The sequence below is a fragment of the Palaemon carinicauda genome, chromosome 6 (assembly GCF_036898095.1).
Source record: "Palaemon carinicauda isolate YSFRI2023 chromosome 6, ASM3689809v2, whole genome shotgun sequence".
Taxonomy (NCBI): domain Eukaryota; kingdom Metazoa; phylum Arthropoda; class Malacostraca; order Decapoda; family Palaemonidae; genus Palaemon; species Palaemon carinicauda.
The window spans coordinates 104788805-104811065 of record NC_090730.1 but is presented as its reverse complement, the minus strand read 5'-3'; the positions used below and the strand labels follow the sequence as shown (position 1 = coordinate 104811065).

Sequence of the window (22261 nt, the reverse complement as noted above, 5' to 3'; positions counted from 1 at the left end):
AGTAAGGTAAAACCTTGCCATATATTGATAGTACAAATAAGAGCATAATTATTAAATCACACTGAATAGCTTAAGGACGTTTCAAGATGACAAAAGTATGATATTATTCCAAACGCATAAGCAGTCAGAGAGAGAGAGAGAGAGAGAGAGAGAGAGAGAGAGAGAGAGAGAGAGAGAGAGAGAGCTAATTTTTCAATTGTAAGAAGAGAATCTCATGAGCAACTTCTCATCATGCACATATCCTAATCTCTATTTCAGTTGAAAGAGAGATTAAAAAAATAATGATCTATATATATATATAGTTTAAAAAAACTGCAGCGTTCAGAGAGGAGAATGACACAACTGTCTACTTTAACCATTACAGTTGTTTATCTATTTCCTAGATGTAAAACTAATTTTTATATAAGGGAGAAATTGTTTCAAAACTTGTACAAAGAAAGGGGAGGGAGGACTTCGAAGGAATTATACTTCCAAATGTTTTTATGGAAGGGCTAGCCGTGAGACCAAAATCTTATTCCCAGTCACTACAATTCCTAGATTCTTAGATGATTTATGAGTTTATATCCATATTCTATCAAAGAGAAATTTGTATGAATGTCGGATGAAGAGACCAATGTCTATCTTAATAAAAAAAAAAAAATAACGGCATTCATTATTCTGCTATGAAATTTTTTTAATAATTGATAGATAATGGAATCGATGACTTTATCAATATGCTGGTGATTTTAGGTATCGATTGGCGGATAATGAATTTGGAGCAACGCAGAACTATTCTATTTTCGAGGTACGTAGAAAATATGATACCACAGGAGTAGTCAACAAATTTTTGATTTTTTCCATTTACTCTATTAAATAATAGAACATATAACAAGTGGGGACTTAACAAATACGACTTGTTACTTACATTAAATTTATGGGATCTTTTCAATATGCAAAGCTTAGTTTACCTTCAAGTTTATGAAGGCCTATACACGTCATCCGGGATATATTTTTTTTTCTTTTTTTTTTTTAATTGAGCGTTTGGTTTTCTAAATAATTCACGAAGCTTTTTAAGAACATACAGTATAAGAGCGATATGTAAACAAATTTAGCAGTGTTTCACATATTAAGTTGTATATGATACAAAGGAGAATGAGTCTTTTTCGGTTTACTACAGATACAGAAAAAAACCACATCAACATCAATCTTGATTGTCGTCATAAATCTAGCACTGCTATGTGGCAAAACTCTCAGCACGTCGTACTTTTCAACAGAATTCCTTCGGGAGAAAACATGGATGAAATAGTAATGGTTCGCGGGTTACCTCATTCTGTGGAAATATGACAAATAGCAGCCGGATAGCCTTTCGTTCTCCTACCCAAATTTTTCGTGTTTTTTTTTTTTTTTTCTTTTTTTTTGGGGGGATATATACGATTTTTCAACTCTTTTCGGGTTTCTGATACTGACATATGAGAAGAGAGAGAGAGAGAGAGAGAGAGAGAGAGAGAGAGAGAGAGAGAGAGAGAGAGAGAGAGAGAGAGTTGTATCATGATAACATATGTAAATAAGGGGAAAATGTGTTTCTATCTATTGTTTTCTTTTTATCGTTACATATTTGACGTGTTAAATTAAATTTTAAACTGTCTGTATTGCTGTATTTAAGAGAGACGCAGTACTGTCATTTCTGCTTTCTTATTTCTAAGTTTATCTTTTTTTTTTCCCTGCGGGAACTAGGCAAAGTCATCAACAGGTCTGCCCTAAATAGTTCTGTTCATTTAGTAAGTTGTGCCTTTGTCATTGAAATCAAAATTACTATTATATTGGACACTTCCAAAATCAAGAAGATATATGGCATGACAGGTCCTGTGAATTGTCCGAAATCCTACTTGAAGAACAAGTGGTGCTTGAGTGATCTTTTGTGTGTTTGAATGCGTGTGTGTGCGTGCGTGTGTGTGTGTGTAATGATTTCCTATTCGATAGACATATTTAGAGCCGAAATTATTATAACCAGTGTTATGAATCTCTAATGACTGAGTCTGGTTAAGAATACTGCATCAAAATCTCTAGTCAGGTGTCGGTAATGAATCAAAATCAACTACATTTACAGGACAATGTCACAAATATCGCTAGATAATAATCGATAAATTTTTATTTCATCACAGTTTAATCAATTTTACTAGTAGGTGTTTTACCAAATGTAAATAAAAGTGTTGATTATTATCCTTAGAAGCCATGTTAAGAGAAGAATTAATAAAATTCTTCACACATTTAAGAATGATATGGAACAAAATATAAATTATGTGACGAATATCCACCGATGTTGTAAAGTGGGTTTAGTAAACATCGTATTCAGATTGTTAACTCAATGAATACTTGTATCTGATTAGGGCCCGTTGAATTATACGTCAATGATAATTGTAAATGATAATGTTAATTACGCTAATTATTTTCTATTGAAACACGAAGATTATTCTAAAATAATGCTGTACTGCTTTGCCTGGTAATTTTACAATTTCTTTACAGGTATCTAATAACTTATAAATTATAATTCGATACAATCCTTTGTACTTTCAGAGTGATGACAAAAACCCAATTTAATTATGCGCATAACTTACGGTTAAACCTAAGGATGGTAAGCTAACTTTAGAAACTGTAAAAATCTTCCAAAAAGAATAAGGTCAGACAGACAAGAGTTTTGCATAGCATGGGCCAAGGTGAATTAACCTGCGTATATAATTTATTTTGAATTATATCTATATAATGAAAAATTGTCATAATTAATCTAATAAAAAGAAGGATGGGCAGTCATATATCACAACTTTTCTTAGAAATAATAGATAATTGATGCAAACGCTTATACTCATATTATACATGTAATTATTTCTAAGTTGTATAGTGAAGACAATTGTTAACCTTTTTTTAAGATGGTATGGGAATTCTATACCTATCCTCATGACAAAGTTTTAGAGTACTTTACCATTGTATTTCACTTGAAGTTACTCACGATAATGATACAAAATACAGTAATTATGTGAAGTTTTCATAAGAGTCCTATGAATTAATAGATCCTATATTATTATTATTATTATTATTATTATTATTATTATTATTATTATTATTATTATTATTATTATTATTATTATTATTATTGTTAGACACTGTGGAGGATTAATTTTTGTTTTATTTTTATTTATTTTTTGTTTGCCAAATCCTGAGAGAGAGAGAGAGAGAGAGAGAGAGAGAGAGAGAGAGAGAGAGAGAGAGAGAGAGAGAGAGAGAGAGAGAGAGAGAGAGAGAGAGAGAGAGAGAGGTAGTTAGTGTATCGATTGTTTGTTGTGAGAAAGACTGTTGGTATAAATGAGATTGTTTGTTTATGTTTTTAGCTAGGTTACGACAGTGGTGAACCTCTTGGGTGAATGCTTATTTTGATTTTGACTGCAGCTAGAGGCTGGTGTGAATGCTGGATTATTATTTTTCTTTACCAGCGTGGAAGTGATTATTTATATTCTGAGTAAGTACAGTTTTGTTTATCTTTGCTTGTCGTGATTGTGAATGATAGGAACAATTTATTATTTATCTTTGATTATAGTGCGATAGTTCAGTTAGCTAGGAGTGTTCATAAGTGTTTATCTTTATTATTTCTGCAGGCCGTGATTCCTCCTTTTTGAGAGATTTTTTCCTTGAATGTGGAATTGATTGGTGATGACTTGGCTTGTGATAAGGACTTGTAACTGACTGCTCTTTTGAATTTGGATGCAATCGGTAACGACTTTGCATGTTTGAAGGAATTTTCTTTGGATTATTATGATGATGATGATGACGACGACGCATTAAAACGCCATAGATTGCTCCACTCACCACTTAAGGTCTTGTGTAGTGGAAAGGTTACCGTTTTGCCACGAGCTGTGTCAGTGTGCCATTGATCAAGACTGTTTGGATCATTTAGACGAGTGTCTGTGTCCTTATATAAATACACATAAAATTATTACATATTGGTTGTGGTCTGTTTTAGTTTTAAGTTTGTAAGGTTTTTTTTCTTTTGGTTTATTTGAATGGTGATTAGTTTTAAGTGTTGTTATTTTGATTGTGGATGGTTTTATGTTAAGCGTTTTAGTTTTAAGGAATATAGTTGTAAGGTTATATTTTGTTTTTATTTCCCTTCTGTCCATGAGTCCAGTTGATAACGTAAGGGGAAAGTTTGTGTTGTGGGACAATTGTCTGGTAGAGTGATTCAAGGGTGTGGGGGTCGGTTTGCAACATCCCGCCACAACACACACACACACACACACACACTTACACACACACACACACACACACACATATATATATATATATATATATATATATATATATATATATATATATATATATATATATATATATATATTTATTCATTTTTTTATTTATATATCAAGCCTAATATGAAGAGAGATTTATGCCAACCTATTCAACATAAAAATATTCTCTACACGTTTAAACCTCTGAAGTTCCAATAATTCAACTGCCTGATTACGAAGATCATTCCACAATCTGTTAACAGCTACAGTTAAACTTCTAGGATACTGTGCAATATTGAGCCTTATAGTAGAGAAGGCTACACTGTTAGTGGTAACTGCATGCCTAGTACAACGTACAGGATGCTACGTACAGTTTAGGAAGATGAGAATGCAAAGGATGGTCAGAATTATGAAAAATCTTGTTCAATGTGCATGAATAGTTACCCGAAATATGGTGGCAGATATAAGTATCCAGATCAGGAATAATAAATCTAATAAACGGCAAGTTTCTGTTCTATATATCAAAATTTTTTCAATAAGTTAATGAGTAATAAAATTAAAAATCTCATAAGAAAATAACATATTAATATATGTACCCACAATAGCATAATTAATGGGTAATATCTTTGTCAAATTTACATTAACATTTGATAAACAAGCATATGATATATTTTTTCCCAAGTATCAAAACTGCTGAATACCACAATGCTTAATTTGAAAGAGACATTTATTTGGGGATATTCATGATATAAGCGGATGCATAGTGATCATGATGCACGAAATGTTATGTCATGATCTGTAGGAATGTGAAAAAGTGCACAGTAATGAGCAAAAGTGATTTTCATTCGAAAGTCAGTAACTGGCTACTCTTATATTCTTTACATTTCTAATGGGACTAGGTTCTAATGACAAAATATTTTGAAACTTCGCTCAATAAAACATGCTCTTCATTAAGCATGGATTTAAACTGTTATCGGTATACTTTGATCAAAATATCACCTAGAGACCATTGTGGAATAATTTACACAATAATCCTTAATAACGATGAAATTAGAAAAAAAAAAAAACTATACTTAATGATTCCGACTTTTTACCCACCATAGTAAAGTATTTAACGTAATGAATGTATCGAAGATGTTGTGTGGGAGGAGTTACTCTAATCAGACATCAGCTGGCAGTGTCATGGTGACACTCACACTGTATGTCTAATAGTCTAGTCATATATCAAACACGATAGGAGCTATCCAACCACGACCGGAAACTATAACTCTACTTGAGGTGTATTTCACCAGATCTTTTAGGAAAATAGACATAACCAATCATTATAACGTCGATTAAATAACTTGGTATAGATGGCTGAAATGATACAATGCAGGAGGAAGATTAAAAAAGACACCTTAGATAGTGGGATGTCCTGTTGCCCAACCGCAAAAGAAAACGAAGATTTAACTTACTCCATAACCCAGCACCCATTTATATAACCATTTTCCGTTATCAATAGTACACAAGCCATCATTAGCCATTGCTTATCATATTGGCATTTTGTTAGAAGAAAATATTTGTAAGAGACTGGTTGACATTATTCCCAGAAGAAATAAATAACCTAGACTCACATACTAAAGATGAATCTAATATCAGATTTCAACAGGTTTCACTTTTTAGTATTTAGATTGCCTAGACACATTATATTAAGAAAATAATGACATAATTTAAGATATGAAATTGCCTATATTCTAATTTTTTTTTACTGGAATTCGAGTTTTATTCTTCACGTGGGCCTATGTATTTCAAAGAATATAAGTAACTTTTAATAGATTATAGAGATTTACCATTTACTTAGCCTATATATTTTCAATTATCAGTATTAATTAATATCTGTTAATGGGTTTATAAATGTCATCTCTTGAGATTAACTTTTGGATTTCCTCGGACAACATGTGAAGGAAGGATCCATCGGTTAAACGACCCAGTTTGACCCTCATCACTTTACTTTTAGGCAACTAGAACTTTTTTTTCAATTATAGTTTTTTTTTTTTTCATTTTTTATTATTAAGCCATTGGTCTAAAAATAAAATAAAGACGGAAGTATGTTACACACAGACAGTGGAGAAATTTGATAAATCCTACTTTGTGTCCTGATAGACATCCTTTATAAGTTACAAGATTTGATGCAAATATGTATTGATGATATCTGACGCATAGGTCTAGATACCTGAGCACTAATGTCATTATTATTATTATTATTATTATTATTATTATTATTATTATTATTATTATTATTATTCTATGTACGTTGTTATCTTTCTGTAGAATCTGCGTAGACTACCATCACAAAGTTATTATTATTATTATTACTAGCTAAGCTACAACACTATTTGGAAGAGCAAGATGCCATAAGCCCGAGGACTTCAACAACAAAAAAAGCCCAGTGAGGAAAGGAAATAAGGAAATAAATAAACGACATAAGGAGTACTGAACAATTAAAAAGAAATAACTAAAAAAAAAAAAAAAAACGATAACAACATTAAAACAGATATTTCATATATAAACTATAAACTTATGGCAGCCTGTTCAACATGAAAACATTTGCTGTAAGTTTGTACTTTTAAAGTTCTACCATTCAACTACCAGGTCAGGAAGATCATTCCACAACTTGGTCATAGCTGAAATAAAACTTCTACAGCAATGTGTAGTATTAAGCCTCATGATGGAGAAGTCCTGACTATTAAAATTAACTGCCTGCCTAGTATTACGAGCAGAATGGAACTGTCCAGTAAGATCTGAATATAAAAGATGGTCAGAACTATAAAAAATCTTATGCAACATACATAATTAACTAATTGGACAACGATGCCAAAGATTAATATGTACATCAGGAATAAAGGATTTAATTGGCCGTAAGTTCTTATCCAACAAATTAAGATAAGAATCAGCAGCTGAAGACCAGACAGGAGAACAATACTAGAAACATGGTAGAATGAAAGAATTAAAACACTTCTTCAGAATAAATTGATCACCGTAAATCTTAAAAGCCTTTCTCAATAAGCCAATTTTTTGTGGAGTTGACTGGCCAGAGAGTACTACATTAGATCCCTTTCTCTGGTTATGGCTAATTTTTCCTTTGCCTACACACACACCGAATAGTCTGGCCTATTATTTCCATATTCTCCTCTGTCCTCATACACCTGTCAACACTGAGATTACCAAACAATTTATCTGCACTCAAGGGGTTAACTAATGCATTGTAATTGTTCAGAGGCTCCTTTCATCCAGGAGAAGTTCACTCCAAAATAAAGCCATTGTTCTCTAGTCTTGGGTAGTGACATAGCCTCTGTACCATGACCTTGCACTCCTTAGGATTAGAGTTCTCTTGGTAGAGTATACACTCGAGAACGCAGTTACATCTTATCTCTCTTACTCTTGTTAATTTTTTATAGTTCATATATGTAAGATCTAATTTAATGTTATTACTGTTCTTGAATATTTTATTATGATTGTTATTTATTTCTTTTCTAATACATTTTCGTGTTTCCCTCTCTCACTGAGCTATTTTTTCCCTGTTGGAGTCCTTGGGCTCATGGCATCTTGCTTTTCCTTTTAGGGTTATAGTTTATTTTGTAATAATAATAATAATAATAATAATAATAATAATAATAATAATAATAATAATAATAATAATAATAATAATAATAATAATAATAACTTTTTTATATATATCTCACCTAATTATAGTCGTCCATTAATAAAGTGAAATTAAATAACAGAAATGTAGAATTCATCCATTATATTTCCAATAGCGAAAATAACTCACAACGTTACTTATCTATTCATCTATTATTTTTTCCTCAACCTGAAGAAACCAATCGAGAGACTAGACCTATATAAGTAACGTTGATTATATCCTAAGTTCTTACTTATAATGATTTATTGCAAGTTTCAAAATAACAATTCTAACTACCATTTTGCTTTGTACACAAAACTGCATAAGGAGAAATGGGTTATAACTTTGAATTCATATCCCAATTGTATGAATTGTTATCATTGAAGTATAAAGCTCTTCTAAAATATTTCTCCATATTGATCGCCACCTTTTCTGCATACTGCACCTTCATCAACGTGAAAGGACTATCTGGATTCAAATATAATCATGAGTGTCTTAAACTGGGTATCTAAGAAAAAAAAAATATTCCCTTTGCTCTTATGCCTTTATAAAAGTCGGGGTGAGGTAGAGCGTATAATGTCTTACAAGTAAAATGACCTTTGTGATTATTTATTTTTAATGGTACGTCCAAACTATAACAGATAAAGGCTTCTTTTTTCGCATAATATTGGCCAGTGGCCAAAAAAAAAAGAAAAAAAAAAAAGAAAAAGGAATGTTATACACATTGAAAACGCGTATTCAACGTGAAATTAAAACAAAATTGTAAATACCTTTGTTAATAGGTTTGTGAAAAATACAATATTTAGGGTTGAGGACTTTATTATACGCAAATTATATAGAATTTTATAACTTTCACGTGTTGTTGTTGTTGTCGTCGTATTATAGCCAACACTTGTTGTTGGCACGGGCCTTTCCCTTGGTTGGCCCGTAGGCTTTCACGTGGATGCAACCTCTCTTAAATAAGTGCATCAGCTAGTGAGGTGTAAATGAATAAATAATACTTTTTTTTCCGGAGCCAAAATTTTCCGACCTACCTGTATTGACATTTTTCATTCTTACAACGTAACAAAAAACATAAAGACAGATTAAAGACATCATTATAAATCAGAATAAATTTGCAATGAAAGGAAAGGATAAAATAAAAAAGACTATTTATTGTTGGAGAAATATTGAGTAATTTACCGACAAATAACGGAATAAGTTTGGCAATTTTGTTGTAGGTGATTTTATGATATTTTATTTATAGAAGCGTTAAAGCTTGTATATGTTTTTTTATAAACTATATTATAGGAAGCACGAAGACTGGGCTTCATAATCACGTATGATACATGTATACTGCAATTATTTACAGACACACGCACCCAACTAGAAAGATTTTTCTACGAGGGCGTAAATTAAAAAAGAAAAAACAAATATTCTCATTGGATATCAACTTAGACTTGCCACACATTCGCTAGTACAATCCATGTTCTTTTAGGCTCCATAGGTTCTTGAAACATCTGCCATCTTGTGGTGTGAGTTTCGTTTTCCTTGAGTGACTTGCGTATTTACACTGAATTTCCCCCGAAAATAAGTTACTCAGGACGTAGTAATTTGCGTCTTTGGGTCTTACGGCAATAAATATTTTCACGCGTGATCGCATCATCTGATTACCTGAAGGATAATCAGCTAGAAAAAAAAATTAAATAAATTGAGATGTTTTAATTATACTACAATATTATGCATATTTTGTATTATAATCAAGTAAATGCTTACCTAGATTAAATTCAGCTTTTCAAATCACATAATTATTTACTTCAATAAAATTTATATTACATTAGGTTTGAGCTATCATGGCATCCTTATTGGTCATGTCATGAATTACAGACAAATCGGTTCTACTTTAGTAGGCTGTTTACCTGGGTGTTCCTACTTTTCTAGATGGTTTACTTGTGTGTTTCTACTTTAGTAGGCGGACTATCTAGGTGTTTTTACTTTAATAGGAGGTCTACATGTGTGTTTCTACTTTAGTAGGTGGTCTACCTTCTTGTTTCTACTATAATATTTGGTCTGTCTATAAATTTCTATTCTATATGGCGGACTACTTATTAAAATAAACTTGAGAAAGTGGGTATAGTTTCTGTATGATATTTCGGATGTAAAACATTTTGAATTAAGTGAAAGAGCATTCTTTTAGAATCCATGTATATTAAATCAATCTCTATATACAATCTTGTATTTTGTAAAAAAAAAATTATTACATATTGCAGTATTGTTGATGGAACTCTTCATTTTTTATTAGATATACTTATTTTTGCCTCTAACCATAATCTTTATATCTCTTGAGCATGAACCTCTAATTCATGATCAACATATCTTTTTTTTATGATTAACAGTCTTGTAGCTAAGTATTTTTCACAATGTATAAGAAGTTATGGTGACGAAGGAAAGAGAGAGAGAGAGAGAGAGAGAGAGAGAGAGAGAGAGAGAGAGAGAGAGAGAGAGAGAGAGAGAGAGAGAGAGAGAGAGAGAGAGTAGTATCTTCTGAAGCAATCACAGTGATATAGAACTCATTGAATTGCATGTTGTTGAGGGGTCTTGACTATATCTTTATGAAATTGTTACATATGCTAGAAGTAATTTTTCTGTTAAGGAAGAAGTGACAGTTATACTTTATTTTACAGCAAACCGTTTTCCTTTTTTTAAAGTTAGCAGCAAGAAGTAAAAAACCTAGTAACGATGAATGTTATTGTATGGCACTTTTTCCTTTTAATGAGTAAGCAGACTTTTAGAAAATGCATAAGGTTATACACCTCAAATGGTTTAATGTACACTACATTGAATTTTCCAAGTAGGCCGTCTGCTATTAAAGTAGCACCGAGAAATCTCTTGAAGGTTAGTCACGTTCCCCATCCTTAATTCAGAGAAACTTATCAACGCATTCTTTATACTTCAACTTACTTGCTGTAGAATGATTTCGTTTACCGAGCATGCAAGATTTGTGTATCATTTATTCTTTTTTATTGTAAAGAAATAAGCTCTTGTATTATTATTCAAATATGAAGCATCAACTCCTGTAAAATAATATAATTAGTTTTGTCTATGTAATATATATAATACAATCCGTTAAAATTGGGGTATTGTTATGCAGTAAATAAATGTAGGTTTTGAATTTGCAGTTTTATTATCTTTTCTTTTAAATCAATTCTCAGACTGGGAGATTACAGCATAAATATATTTTTTTCTATGCTATAGTGCTTGATCCAGAGAACATCAATACCATTCATATTCCAACACAGATATATAATTGTAATAAAGTGTAGCGTGATGGTTTGCAAAAGCCCAAAAAAAAATATGATGGCCTTCTTAGAAACATGCAACATTTCCATGTTATCAAGCATCCGGCACTACAATGACGGGAATTTTCGTATATCTATGTATGTAACTAAATTATCTATTCAAACAAATTTTTCTTTACTTTTGTAAAATTTTGGGTTAGTAAACAATGTATAAAAACGTGTTTAATGCTCGTCAATATTGATAGACTTTACCGCTTCATATTTCAAACCTTGATTCCACACATTAAACAATGTATTGCCTCAAACACCTTATTTTACATAGGCCTCAAATTGAATAGATTGTTATTTTTATATAGTTTCATTTTTGTATCTAATCATTTTCCTGTTGGGGAATTAGTGCATTAAGTCGTTCAGACAGTGCAATGGATGAAAAAGGCAAAGTGTGCACTATTTCAGGGCATATTCATGGCTATAACTGGCCGGGCAAATTAAACAGAATTGTCAGAGTAGTGTTTTATTTTGGTGATTTACATTTACTCAAAGACTTAAGAATACCATCCACTGGGCTCTGAACTGGAGGTTTTTGTTTTAATTATGTTTTTGATAGATAATGCAAAATTGAAAACAAAGATAATAAGAAATATTACGCCCAACCTCTTATGAGGAGTACAGTCCTTGTGGAATATATGTATTAATAAGTAAATTCTCTGTCACAGGAGTAGAATTGAGTCCCAGTTATGAAACTCTATAAAAAATTAGATCCCTCTTAGTAAGTTATCGTAGTAAAAATAGCCGAATGAGTGGATAAGTATGGCATACTATGTTAGATTGTTTTTTTTATACATTTAACAAGATAATTTCACATTTATCTTTCATGGTTGAAGTATATGAAAAGTTTTATATATGACCTAGTACAGCTTTAAAAACTGATAAACTTCATAATATTCTTGCTCAAATTTCTAATCGTATGACATGCTTTGTGTACATCCTATTCCAGTATGCAATTCTGTGTACAAACATCAAACATAGGCTAGTCATATTCTAAGTATGGATTTTTAGTATTATTATATCAAGTTTTCATATAACCAGCTATTGGCTTCATATAGCCACCTATATAAACCTAATAGCATTGTTCTTAGTTTTTTTTTATGGATGTCTTACTAATATGAAAATAAATGTAAGCCAGGAGTACCAACTGTGTGTTGATGTTCCAAGACTGTGAATCGGTGATATGAATTTAATCTAGCTCAGTCTGGGCTGTGAGACGTAATTCGTTTCCGTATTACATTTAAAAACATACGTCATAGTCCTACAATTGAGGTGTGTGATATGTTTATAAAATTGGAAAATTATAGCCTAGTTCTCCAGGTTATCTATTTGTTCTATTTATGGCCTGATAAAATGGAGGAATACTTACGAGCTAATTTTATTTTAGCTGAAATACTAAAAAATAGTGACAAATAAAATAAATAAATAAAATGTCACGTATTGACCCTATGCATATGATATTCTATACATTACCTTATGTTGTCCTAGTGAACCACATAGGCCAGCATATGACACACAAAATACCTCAAAAAGGTTTTAATACCCCATGCTTAAACCCAGTAATTATTTTTGTTTTACTATTAGTGGGATGTTAAGTGAATATCAAAATATTCATAGACCCATTCTGTCCATCCTAAAAATATAATGTAAGCTTTGTATTATTGGTAGGCAAACAATGACCTGCAAATTAAATCTAAATTCTAAAACTTCGTAATTATATATACACATCTTTTTTTTTCAATCATATGTTAGTAAACCCTCTGATTTGTTATGTTATCATCTGGAGATTTAAATATACTAGCTCCAGTCTCTAAAGTTAAAGATGACTTTTTAGATCCTTTTTGTAAAGATTTAATTGGCTACCCTTGACTTCAATAACCTTGAAACTATTCTATTCAAACCTTCGTGAAACTATGTAACATTATAAATAACAACTACTAGAAGATTACAATGAATAGTTGCTGATGGACATTGCTGTTACAGCAAGAATATATTCTACGGAATTCCTTAGGGTAGTGTCCATGAAATATCTTTTGTGTTCAGATGTATTTTCGTCTACATTTCATGTGATATTGATATTGGAGCTTCTTTCGAAAATTGATAACCCCCCCCTCTCTCTCTCTCTCTCTCTCTCTCTCTCTCTCTCTCTCTCTCTCTCTCTCTCTCTCTCTCTCTCTCTCTCTCTCTCTCTCTCTCTCTCCATCATCTTGCCAACTTCTGTTATTGCTTGATCGACTGACAGTTCTATGGCATTGTTTTGTCCAAAGCGTAGATCTACTGTCGATTAATAAAAATGTATTGTAATATAATATGAATATAGGCTTACTATTGTAGACTTGGATGCTTAATTACATATTACAATAAGTCTTTTTGAAATAGAGGGAGTTAATGAAAGAAAAACTTGAACAAGGAACTCAGAAATGCTTTAATAGAAATATAGATTTACCATAATTTCTTAAGGTGTGTTGATATTTAGGCCTGAGTCATGTTTTCAGTAGAAAATTAAACAATTCTGACTTAGATGTTACTTTTTAATAATTGTCAAAGATAGCATTTAGACAATATTAGATTAAAACCAGATGATAAATAAATGTAGGTTAGATGATGGAAGTATATGATGCCCAAGAAAATTACATTTAAGTGAAAATAGATGTATGTATGATTATATATTAAAAGGAACAAAAAGTTACAATATCAATGCTTCTTCCATTAGACCTACCTTGTTTTTAAGATTGATATAATTCAAAGCTGGAAATTATTAACAAACTGAAGATGGAAACTTTGCACTTAATTTATACATACAAAAAAAAAAAAAAAAAAAATCGCAGATTTCTCAAATAAATTGGATTTCAAAAGTTGCGCCCATCTATGGGTCAGGTCTCTCTCTCTCTCTCTCTCTCTCTCTCTCTCTCTCTCTCTCTCTCTCTCTCACTTCTGCTTTAGACCTATGACGCGTCCGAAACAACGGTCCAGGTGGCCCCAAACCGTTTGTTATCCCTCTTGCTGAAGAATAGAACGTTCAACTCATTAGCGACAGACGTCATTGGCACTGGAATGTTAGATCCACAGAATCTAGTAGTGGTGCTACTTGGATAAGACACATCTCCCGCTAGGTTCACATACACGCTGTTTACACCACATCTGGAGACCATGTCAATAAGTGTGAATTCTAACTGAATCTTGGTGCCAGGTGGAGACTGTGAATGAGAAAAGCAGTTGTTGTAAAACAGATTGATTTACTTTTTTATTGAATTGTTTTATAAGATTAGTTTAATGGGAGGGTAAATCCAACCTGGTTTTTAAAGAAATGGGATTGGCAGAGAAATAAAAGCTGGCTTAAAACGTTTAAAGGCAACTCATGAATGGCAGAGACAAGGGATAGGACAATGCCATAGAGATTGGCCATATATACATATGATCAGCACCCAAGCCCCTCTCCACCCAAGCTAGGACTAGGGAGAGCCAGGCAATGGCTGCTGATGACTTAGCAGGTAGACCTATAGGCTTCCTCAAAACCCCTCATCCCTAGCTCAACAGGATAGAAGGGCAGATGAATGAAAAAAGATGGATTAGGTAGTCTTTTTATGTTTTTAGCATTGGTTTAATATAGAGGTTTTGGGGGTTGGTAAAGGGTTAGATTTTGAGGTTATGAGTTTAAGGCTTCCCCAAAGCCCCTTCGTATGGGAGAAATCGAAGACAGATGGATGGAAAAAGGTGGATTAGGCCTACTTTTTTGAAGAAATCTTTAGGTTGGAGTAATGTAGAGGTTTGGGTGGTGGTAAAGGGTGGAGCTTTGAGGTTAATGGGCTAGTTGGGTAATGCAAATGTTTCGAAAGAAATTCAGAAGAGTTTGACTTACTCCGATCCAGGAAATTCAGAAGAGTTTGACTTACTCTGATCCAGGAAATTCAGAAAAGTTTGACTTACTCCGATCCAGGAAATTCAGAAAAAAATTGACTTACTCCGATCCAGGAAATTCAGAAGAGTCTGACTTACTCTGATCCAGTAAATTCAGAAGAGTTTGACTTACTCTATTCCAGAAAATTCAGAAGAGTATGACTTACTGTGATCCTGGAAATTCAGAAGAGCTCGATTTACTCTGATCCAGGAAATTCAGAAGAGCTTGACTTACTATGATTTAGGAAAATTAGAAGGGTTTGACTTACTCTGATCCAGGGAATCCAGAAAAGTTTGACTTACTCCGATCCAGGAAATTCATAAGAGCTTGACTTACTCTGCTCCATGGAATTAAGAAGAGCTTGACTTACTCTGATCCGGGAAATTTAGAAGAGTTTGACTTACTCTGATCCAGAATTCACATGCTTTCTTCTGCCAGGCATAGTTGGGGCTCACTGGTGCCGCTATTGTGCCCGAGTCTCCGATGGCAGTTGCAGTGATTAACTGTAAATATTTCGAGGAAAATGAAACGGTTAGTGAAGAATTTCAAAGATGCAAAACTTATTTTTTTAGATAATACACAATATAAGTTTTTAGAGAGAGAGAGAGAGAGAGAGAGAGAGAGAGAGAGAGAGAGAGAGAGAGAGAGAGAGAGAGAGAGAGAGAGAGCAGCAAGGATTTTGGATGTCTCAAAGTCTACTCCATCCCCATAGTCTCCATGTGATTTTGGGCAGAGAGAATTAGTTTTTAACGTTGAGAGAGTTTCTACTATATTTTCTAACTTATTCTTGAGTATGTTTACCGCGTTATTGTTCACTACATCCGCTGGAAGTATGTTCCGTATATTTGCTATTTTGTATGTAAAGAAATAACCACATTGAGTGGTGTTGTAACTTTTCAATTCCTTTTTATTTCCGAGAGAGAGAGAGAGAGAGAGAGAGAGAGAGAGAGAGAGAGAGAGAGAGAGAGAGAGAGAGAGAGAGAGGGGGGTAAGCAAACTGCAGTATTTGATTACTTATTCCACTCTTGAGAAGAGCAGATATTAAGTGAACAATTCTTTCTAAGAAAATGCAGTAATTTAAGAGGCACAAACTATGATTAAGTTACACCAAGTATTATAACACTTAACTACAATACTGCAACTTCTGTAATGTGGAATTAGCTGGAACTGGGCTCCACGGAGAACTATAGGGCATATTAGAGTTCTCTTGCTTGAGGGTATACTCGGGCACACTATTCTATCTTATTTCTCTAACTTTTTTCAAGTTTTATAGATTACATAGAAATTATTTATTTTAATACTGTTACTGTTCTTAAAATATTTCATTTTGATTGTTCTTTAATTCTATTTTAGTTTAATTATTTCCTTTCCCCACTAGGCTAATTTCCCTATTGGAACCCTTGGGCTTATATCATTATATTTTTTCAACTAGGGTAGTTGCTTAGTGTACCAACCGTGTGTCACACAATTGTACATAATTCCTATTGTATATATTATGCTTGTATCTGCGCTCTTCCCTCGCACTAAAAAGAACCTGAATGATCATGTCTCCGGTTTTCCTCTGAACTTTGTCTGTCTCTCAAAACATGCCATGTCCTGTTGCCTTGCCGTTTTGTATATAAAGGAGAGTGTTCTATAACAATATACCTCAGTCGTTTCCAATCTGCCTTTGATTTCACAACTCCTCTCTCGGCCCGTCACATTGGTGACCCCGGAAGTCGACTCGCTCCTACCGCCTTCCACCCCCACCCCCTCGCCCCTTCATCGTTGGTACTATGGTGGACTCTACGGCAGTTGGTGCTGCTGCCGCTCCATTCAAACTTTCATCGTTTGCCAGCGGAGAGGCATTTGCTTGGTTTCAGCGCGCAGAAGTCCAGTTTCGTATCAGGAGCGTGACTCGCTCAACCACCAAAGCGGATTATGTTCTCGCGGCGATACCCGAGGACACCTTCCCAGAAATATCCGACTGGATTTGTGAACAAGGAGACACCCCAATAGCGTATGACGACCTCAAATCATACCTTCTGCAGCAGTACTCGCCGTCGCCAGCCGCCCATATAGCAAAGGTTTTTCAGCTCTCGCAACAACCGTTGGGGGACCAAAGGGCTTCGCTTGCCCTCAGGGAAATGACCAGTATCGCTCGCCTTCAACCTGCCGCAGACGGCTCTCCTCGTGAGGTGAACCTACTCCGTGCCCTTTGGATACGCCGTTTACCTGAACCTGTGCGCGCTGCCATACCCGATGTCCATAGTTTACCCATAACGGACTTGATGACCAAAGCCGACGCCCTTATGGACAGCCACTTCAAGACCTCCATCAACGCCTCCACCCCTGACGACGAGGATGCCTATTCAACGTCAACCGAAGCTGACATGAACGCTGTAGGACATACACGCCTACCCCGTGATGTGCCGAAGCGGCGACAAAGCCGCCCACCACCCACCAATCGCTCGCGCCCCAACGAACGACTTCTACAGCCACTTACTACCTCCCATCCGCCGCAGTTTTGCTACTATCACTTCAGATTCGGGGCAACCGCGAAGAAATGTGCCAAAGATTGTCATTGGCCAAAAAACGTGTAAGTAGGCCATCGCTTGTGGCGGTGGCCTCCCATGTTTCTAATCTTTTCTTTTTACAGGATGCAGGAACGGGCGTGCGATTTTTGGTAGACACGGGTGCTTGTCGTTCTCTTTTGCCAAGGAAACTCTTCAAGGCACAACGTAGTCTGTCTACATCTGCCGACGTCCGCTTGGTAGCTGCCAACGGATCTGCGATACCCACCTACGGTTACGAGAGCCTCACATTATCGTTCGGAAACGGTAAATTCAATTGGAAGTTTCTCGTTGCTGACGTCACAATGCCAATCCTTGGTGCGGATTTCCTCTCTCATTTCCACCTTCTGGTCGATGTCGCCCACCGACGATTGGTCAACGCAGACTCGTACTTGTCGACACCTCTTCAACCCGCCCCCTCTAACCTCGCTCTCCACATCAGCGCACCCACGGATGCCTACGCCCACCTCCTCACGTCGTAACCGGAAGTTTTCCGTCCAGAACTTCGCCAAACGCCCACGGTTCCTGCTAAGCACGGTATTTATCACCATATCAAGACGACGGGACCCCCAGTCTTCGCAAAATTCAGACGTCTGGCACCGGAACGATTGGCAGCTGCCAAACAGACGTTCGCCGAAATGGAGAAAATGGGCCTTTGCCAAAAGGCCCCCAGCCCATGGTCGTCACCCTTACACATCGTTCTGAAGAAAGACGGCTCCCTCCGTCCGTGCGGGGATTACAGGCGCCTGAACATGCAAAAAGAACCGGATCACTACCCCCTCCCAAACATTGCCGATGTAACCTCCTACCTGCACAAAGCAAAGGTTTTCTCTACGCTCGACCTCCTGAAGGGGTATTATCAGGTGCCTATGAACCCAGAAGACATCCCCAACACCGCCATCACCACTCCGTTTGGCACATACACCTTCAATTACTCCTGTTTTGGCCTTCGTAATGCTGGGGCAACGTTTCAACGTCTCATGGATGGCATCTTAGGGGACCTCCCTTTCTGTGTATGTTATGTGGACGACATACTTGTGTTCCCCTCCTCGAAAGAGGAACACCTCCGTCACCTGCGCATCGTGCTCGACCGCCTGCAACAAAACGGCCTTGTAGTCCGATACGACAAGTGTACCTTTGGCGCCAACGTAATGTCGTTCTTAGGGCACCGTATCACTCCTGAAGGAGTCCATCCCCTCCCTGAGAAGGTAGCAGCCGTTCAGAATTTCCCAACGCCCTCGACCGTCAAAGCTCTGCAGGAATTCTTGGGCATGATCAACTATTATCACCGTTTTCTGCCAGCCATTGCCGCCACTCTTGCTCCCCTCTACGCCTCCCTTAAGGGCAAGCCAAAGGACCTGAAGTGGGGTCCCCTTCAAGAAGCAGCCTTCTGCAATGCAAAGAAGGCCCTATCAACTGCTGCGGCTCTCACTTTTCCTATCCCACACGCCCCTCTCCTTCTCTCCACTGATGCCAGCGACGTCGCTATTGGTGCAGTACTCGAGCAGGTGGTCAAAGGCTCGCCCCGCCCATTGGCCTTCTTCAGCAGAAAACTGTCCAAGGCAGAATCGGGTTATTCTACCTTCGATCGAGAATTGCTGGCGGTGCACTTGGCTGTCCGTCACTTTCGCCATTTCTTGGAAGGTACGCCCTTCGTCATTCGCACAGACCACATGCCTCTGGTGCACGCCTTCACTCGACAGTCTGACGCCTGGTCCGCCCGTCAACGCCGACATCTCTCCGTCGTGGCTGAATACAATTGCACCCTCCAATACGTCCCTGGGAAAATCAATCCCCTTGCCGATGCCCTGTCAAGAAACACGTTGGCTGCCGTTCAACTGGGATTGGATTACAACGCCCTGGCTGAAGCTCAACGACAGGATCCAGAGTATCAAGCTTGTAGGACATCCTGCACGTCCCTCCGTTGGGAGGATTTTCCCCTCGAAAACTCCAACACCACCCTCCTCTGTGACGTCAGTAATGGTAGACCGCGACCTTGGATTCCTGCTCCCATGCGCCGACAGGTGTTTGATTTCATCCACGGCCTTTCACATCCCTCGTGCCGTCCTACTGCACAGCTGCTGAAGGCAAAGTTCATTTGGCACGGCATTTCTAAGGATGCTAAGGATTGGGTCCGTGCCTGTACTTCTTGCCAAACTTCCAAAGTACATCGACACACGGATTCAGGAGTGGGCACCTTTCCTCAACCTCAGCGTCGTTTCACACACATTCACGTCGACGTTGTAGGCCCCCTACCCACATCACAAGGACATCGTTACCTGTTTACCGTCATCGACCGCTCCACTCGTTGGCCTGAAGCCATTCCCATGGAAACTGCAACGTCCGCCTCATGTACATCTGCCTTACTCTCTGGATGGATTTCAAGATTCGGTATCCCTGAGCATATTACTTCTGACAGGGGAACCACTTTCACCTCTCAATTATGGACGTCATTAGCGAATCTCCTGGGCACCACCCTACATCAGACAACGGCCTACAACCCCGCTGCCAATGGAATGGTTGAACGTTTTCATCGCACCCTCAAAGCAGCTTTGATGTCCCGCTGCAAAGATTGCAATTGGTTTACTCAGCTTCCCTGGGTCCTCCTTGGACTAAGGACCACTCCTAAAGACGCCCTCGACGTCTCGGCAGCCGAAATGGTGTATGGCGACCCGTTGGTCGTCCCTGCCGAGTTTTTTCCTTCTACAACCTCCTCCGACGATCTCCAGCGCATACGTCACGTCGTGGGAAAATTTACTCCGTGCCGCCAGACTTACAAGCCCCCACCGAAGCATCACATACCAACGGACTTGCACTCTGCAACGCACGTCATCCTGCGCAACGACACCAGCAAGCCACCGTTAACGCCCCCCTACACGGGACCTTTCCTTGTGATCCAACGCAGTCCGAAAGCATTCCTCCTAAACATTCGAGGCAAAGAAGACTGGGTCTCCATTGATCGTCTAAAACCTGCTTATCTTTTGCCAGATGACCCGCCTACAGTTCGCCTCTCTAGATCAGGGCGCCCTATTTAACATGTACAGTATGTCATTTTTACGGGAGGAGCCCTGTACCAACCGTGTGTCACACAATTGTACATAATTCCTATTGTATATATTATGCTTGTATCTGCGCTCTTCCCTCACACTAAAAAGAACCCGAATGATCATGTCTCCGGTTTTCCTCTGAACTTTGTCTGTCTCTCAAAACATGCCATGTCCTGTTGCCTTGCCGTTTTGTATATAAAGGAGAGTGTTCTATAACAATATACCTCAGTCGTTTCCAATCTGCCTTTGATTTCACAACTCCTCTCTCGGCCCGTCACATTAGTAAGTAAATATAATAATAGTCTTGGGTAGTGCCATAGCCTCTGTACCATCATCTTCCACTGCCTCAGGATAGAGTTTTCTTGTTTGGGTACACTATTCTATCTTATTTCTCATCCTTTTTTAAGTTTTCATTGTTTATATATAAATGATTTATTTGAATGTGGTAAAAGGTTCTCAAATATATCATTTTAATTTTTCCTTACTTCTTTTGTAATTTATTCATTTCCTTTCCTCGCTTGGCTATTTTCCCTGGTGGAACCCTTGGCACCATCCTACTTTTCCAACTAGGGTTGTAGCTAAGCTAGTAATAATAACAATAATAATTTCCAAAAATCATCCTTACCTCATGGCAGTTGGTCGACTTGAATTCAAATGTGATGTTAAACCCGGTTCCACTATATCTCAGGCTGTTGGCGAATTCGGCTAGGAAGTTTGATGACGGAAGTTGCATAATACCAGTCTTAGATCCTTTCAGACTATGGGAAGGAAAGTAGCAATGAGAAATTGAATTTCAGTCTAGGGTAGAAAATTGTATGTAAATTGAGTCTTGGGACATGGGAAATTTAGGCCAGGATTATGATGAGTTTATGAATTGCCAGCTATGTAACAAGTTGGTGATTAAATAGCATATTTAATCATATACTAACCTTAAACAATAACTTACAAACTACCTTTAAACTTTTATGGTTAGGCTAGGGTAGGTTTGGGTAGTTTAGATTAGGTTAGGTTATGCTAGGTTGGTTGGGATAGATATAAGCTGATTAGGTTAGGTTAGGGTGTGCATAAGATTTAAGTATAGACTTAATGTATCCATGGAATTCATGGAAAGATTAATTAATCGAATCTCCTTTATGGAAATGAAGTGTGTACGTTAAAGTGTTTATGATGAAATGTCTTTTTGATATATGTACGAGATGAAGTATATGAGGACATGCAGAATTAATGAAATGTTTCATGTAGGTAAAAGGATGAGTAGATGAGTTTTTAGATGACCAAGTTCCTAAGCCTTTAAGGGTCTGCGCAAAAATGGAATCGGCAAGGGAGAGTGACATTACCCTAAAGACTGTCCATATACACATATGATCACTGCCCAAGCCCTCTCTCTGCCAAGCTAGGGCCAGGGAGAGCCACATAATGGCTGCTGATGACTCGGCTGGTAGATATATAGGCTCCCACAAAGCCCCATCCTTATCTCACAAGGATTGTGAGATTGCAAACACTAAAGAAACTATCAAGTTT

The 22261-nt window shown here is 36.7% G+C and overlaps 1 protein-coding gene across 1 annotated transcript in view; it reads right to left on the bottom strand.

The window, feature by feature from the left end:
- Positions 1-13760: 13760 nt before the first annotated feature.
- Positions 13761-22261, bottom strand: part of LOC137642612 (bone morphogenetic protein 1-like) — an 11017-nt gene continuing 2516 nt past the window's right edge. Inside the window, exons 3-5 of the mRNA XM_068375316.1 lie at positions 21366-21498; positions 15546-15644; positions 13761-14440 (exon numbers count right to left, since the gene is read on the bottom strand). Coding sequence (XP_068231417.1) covers positions 14189-14440; positions 15546-15644; positions 21366-21498 — 484 coding nt within the window. The 3' untranslated portion in view covers positions 13761-14188. The remainder of the gene's footprint in view (positions 14441-15545; positions 15645-21365; positions 21499-22261) is intronic.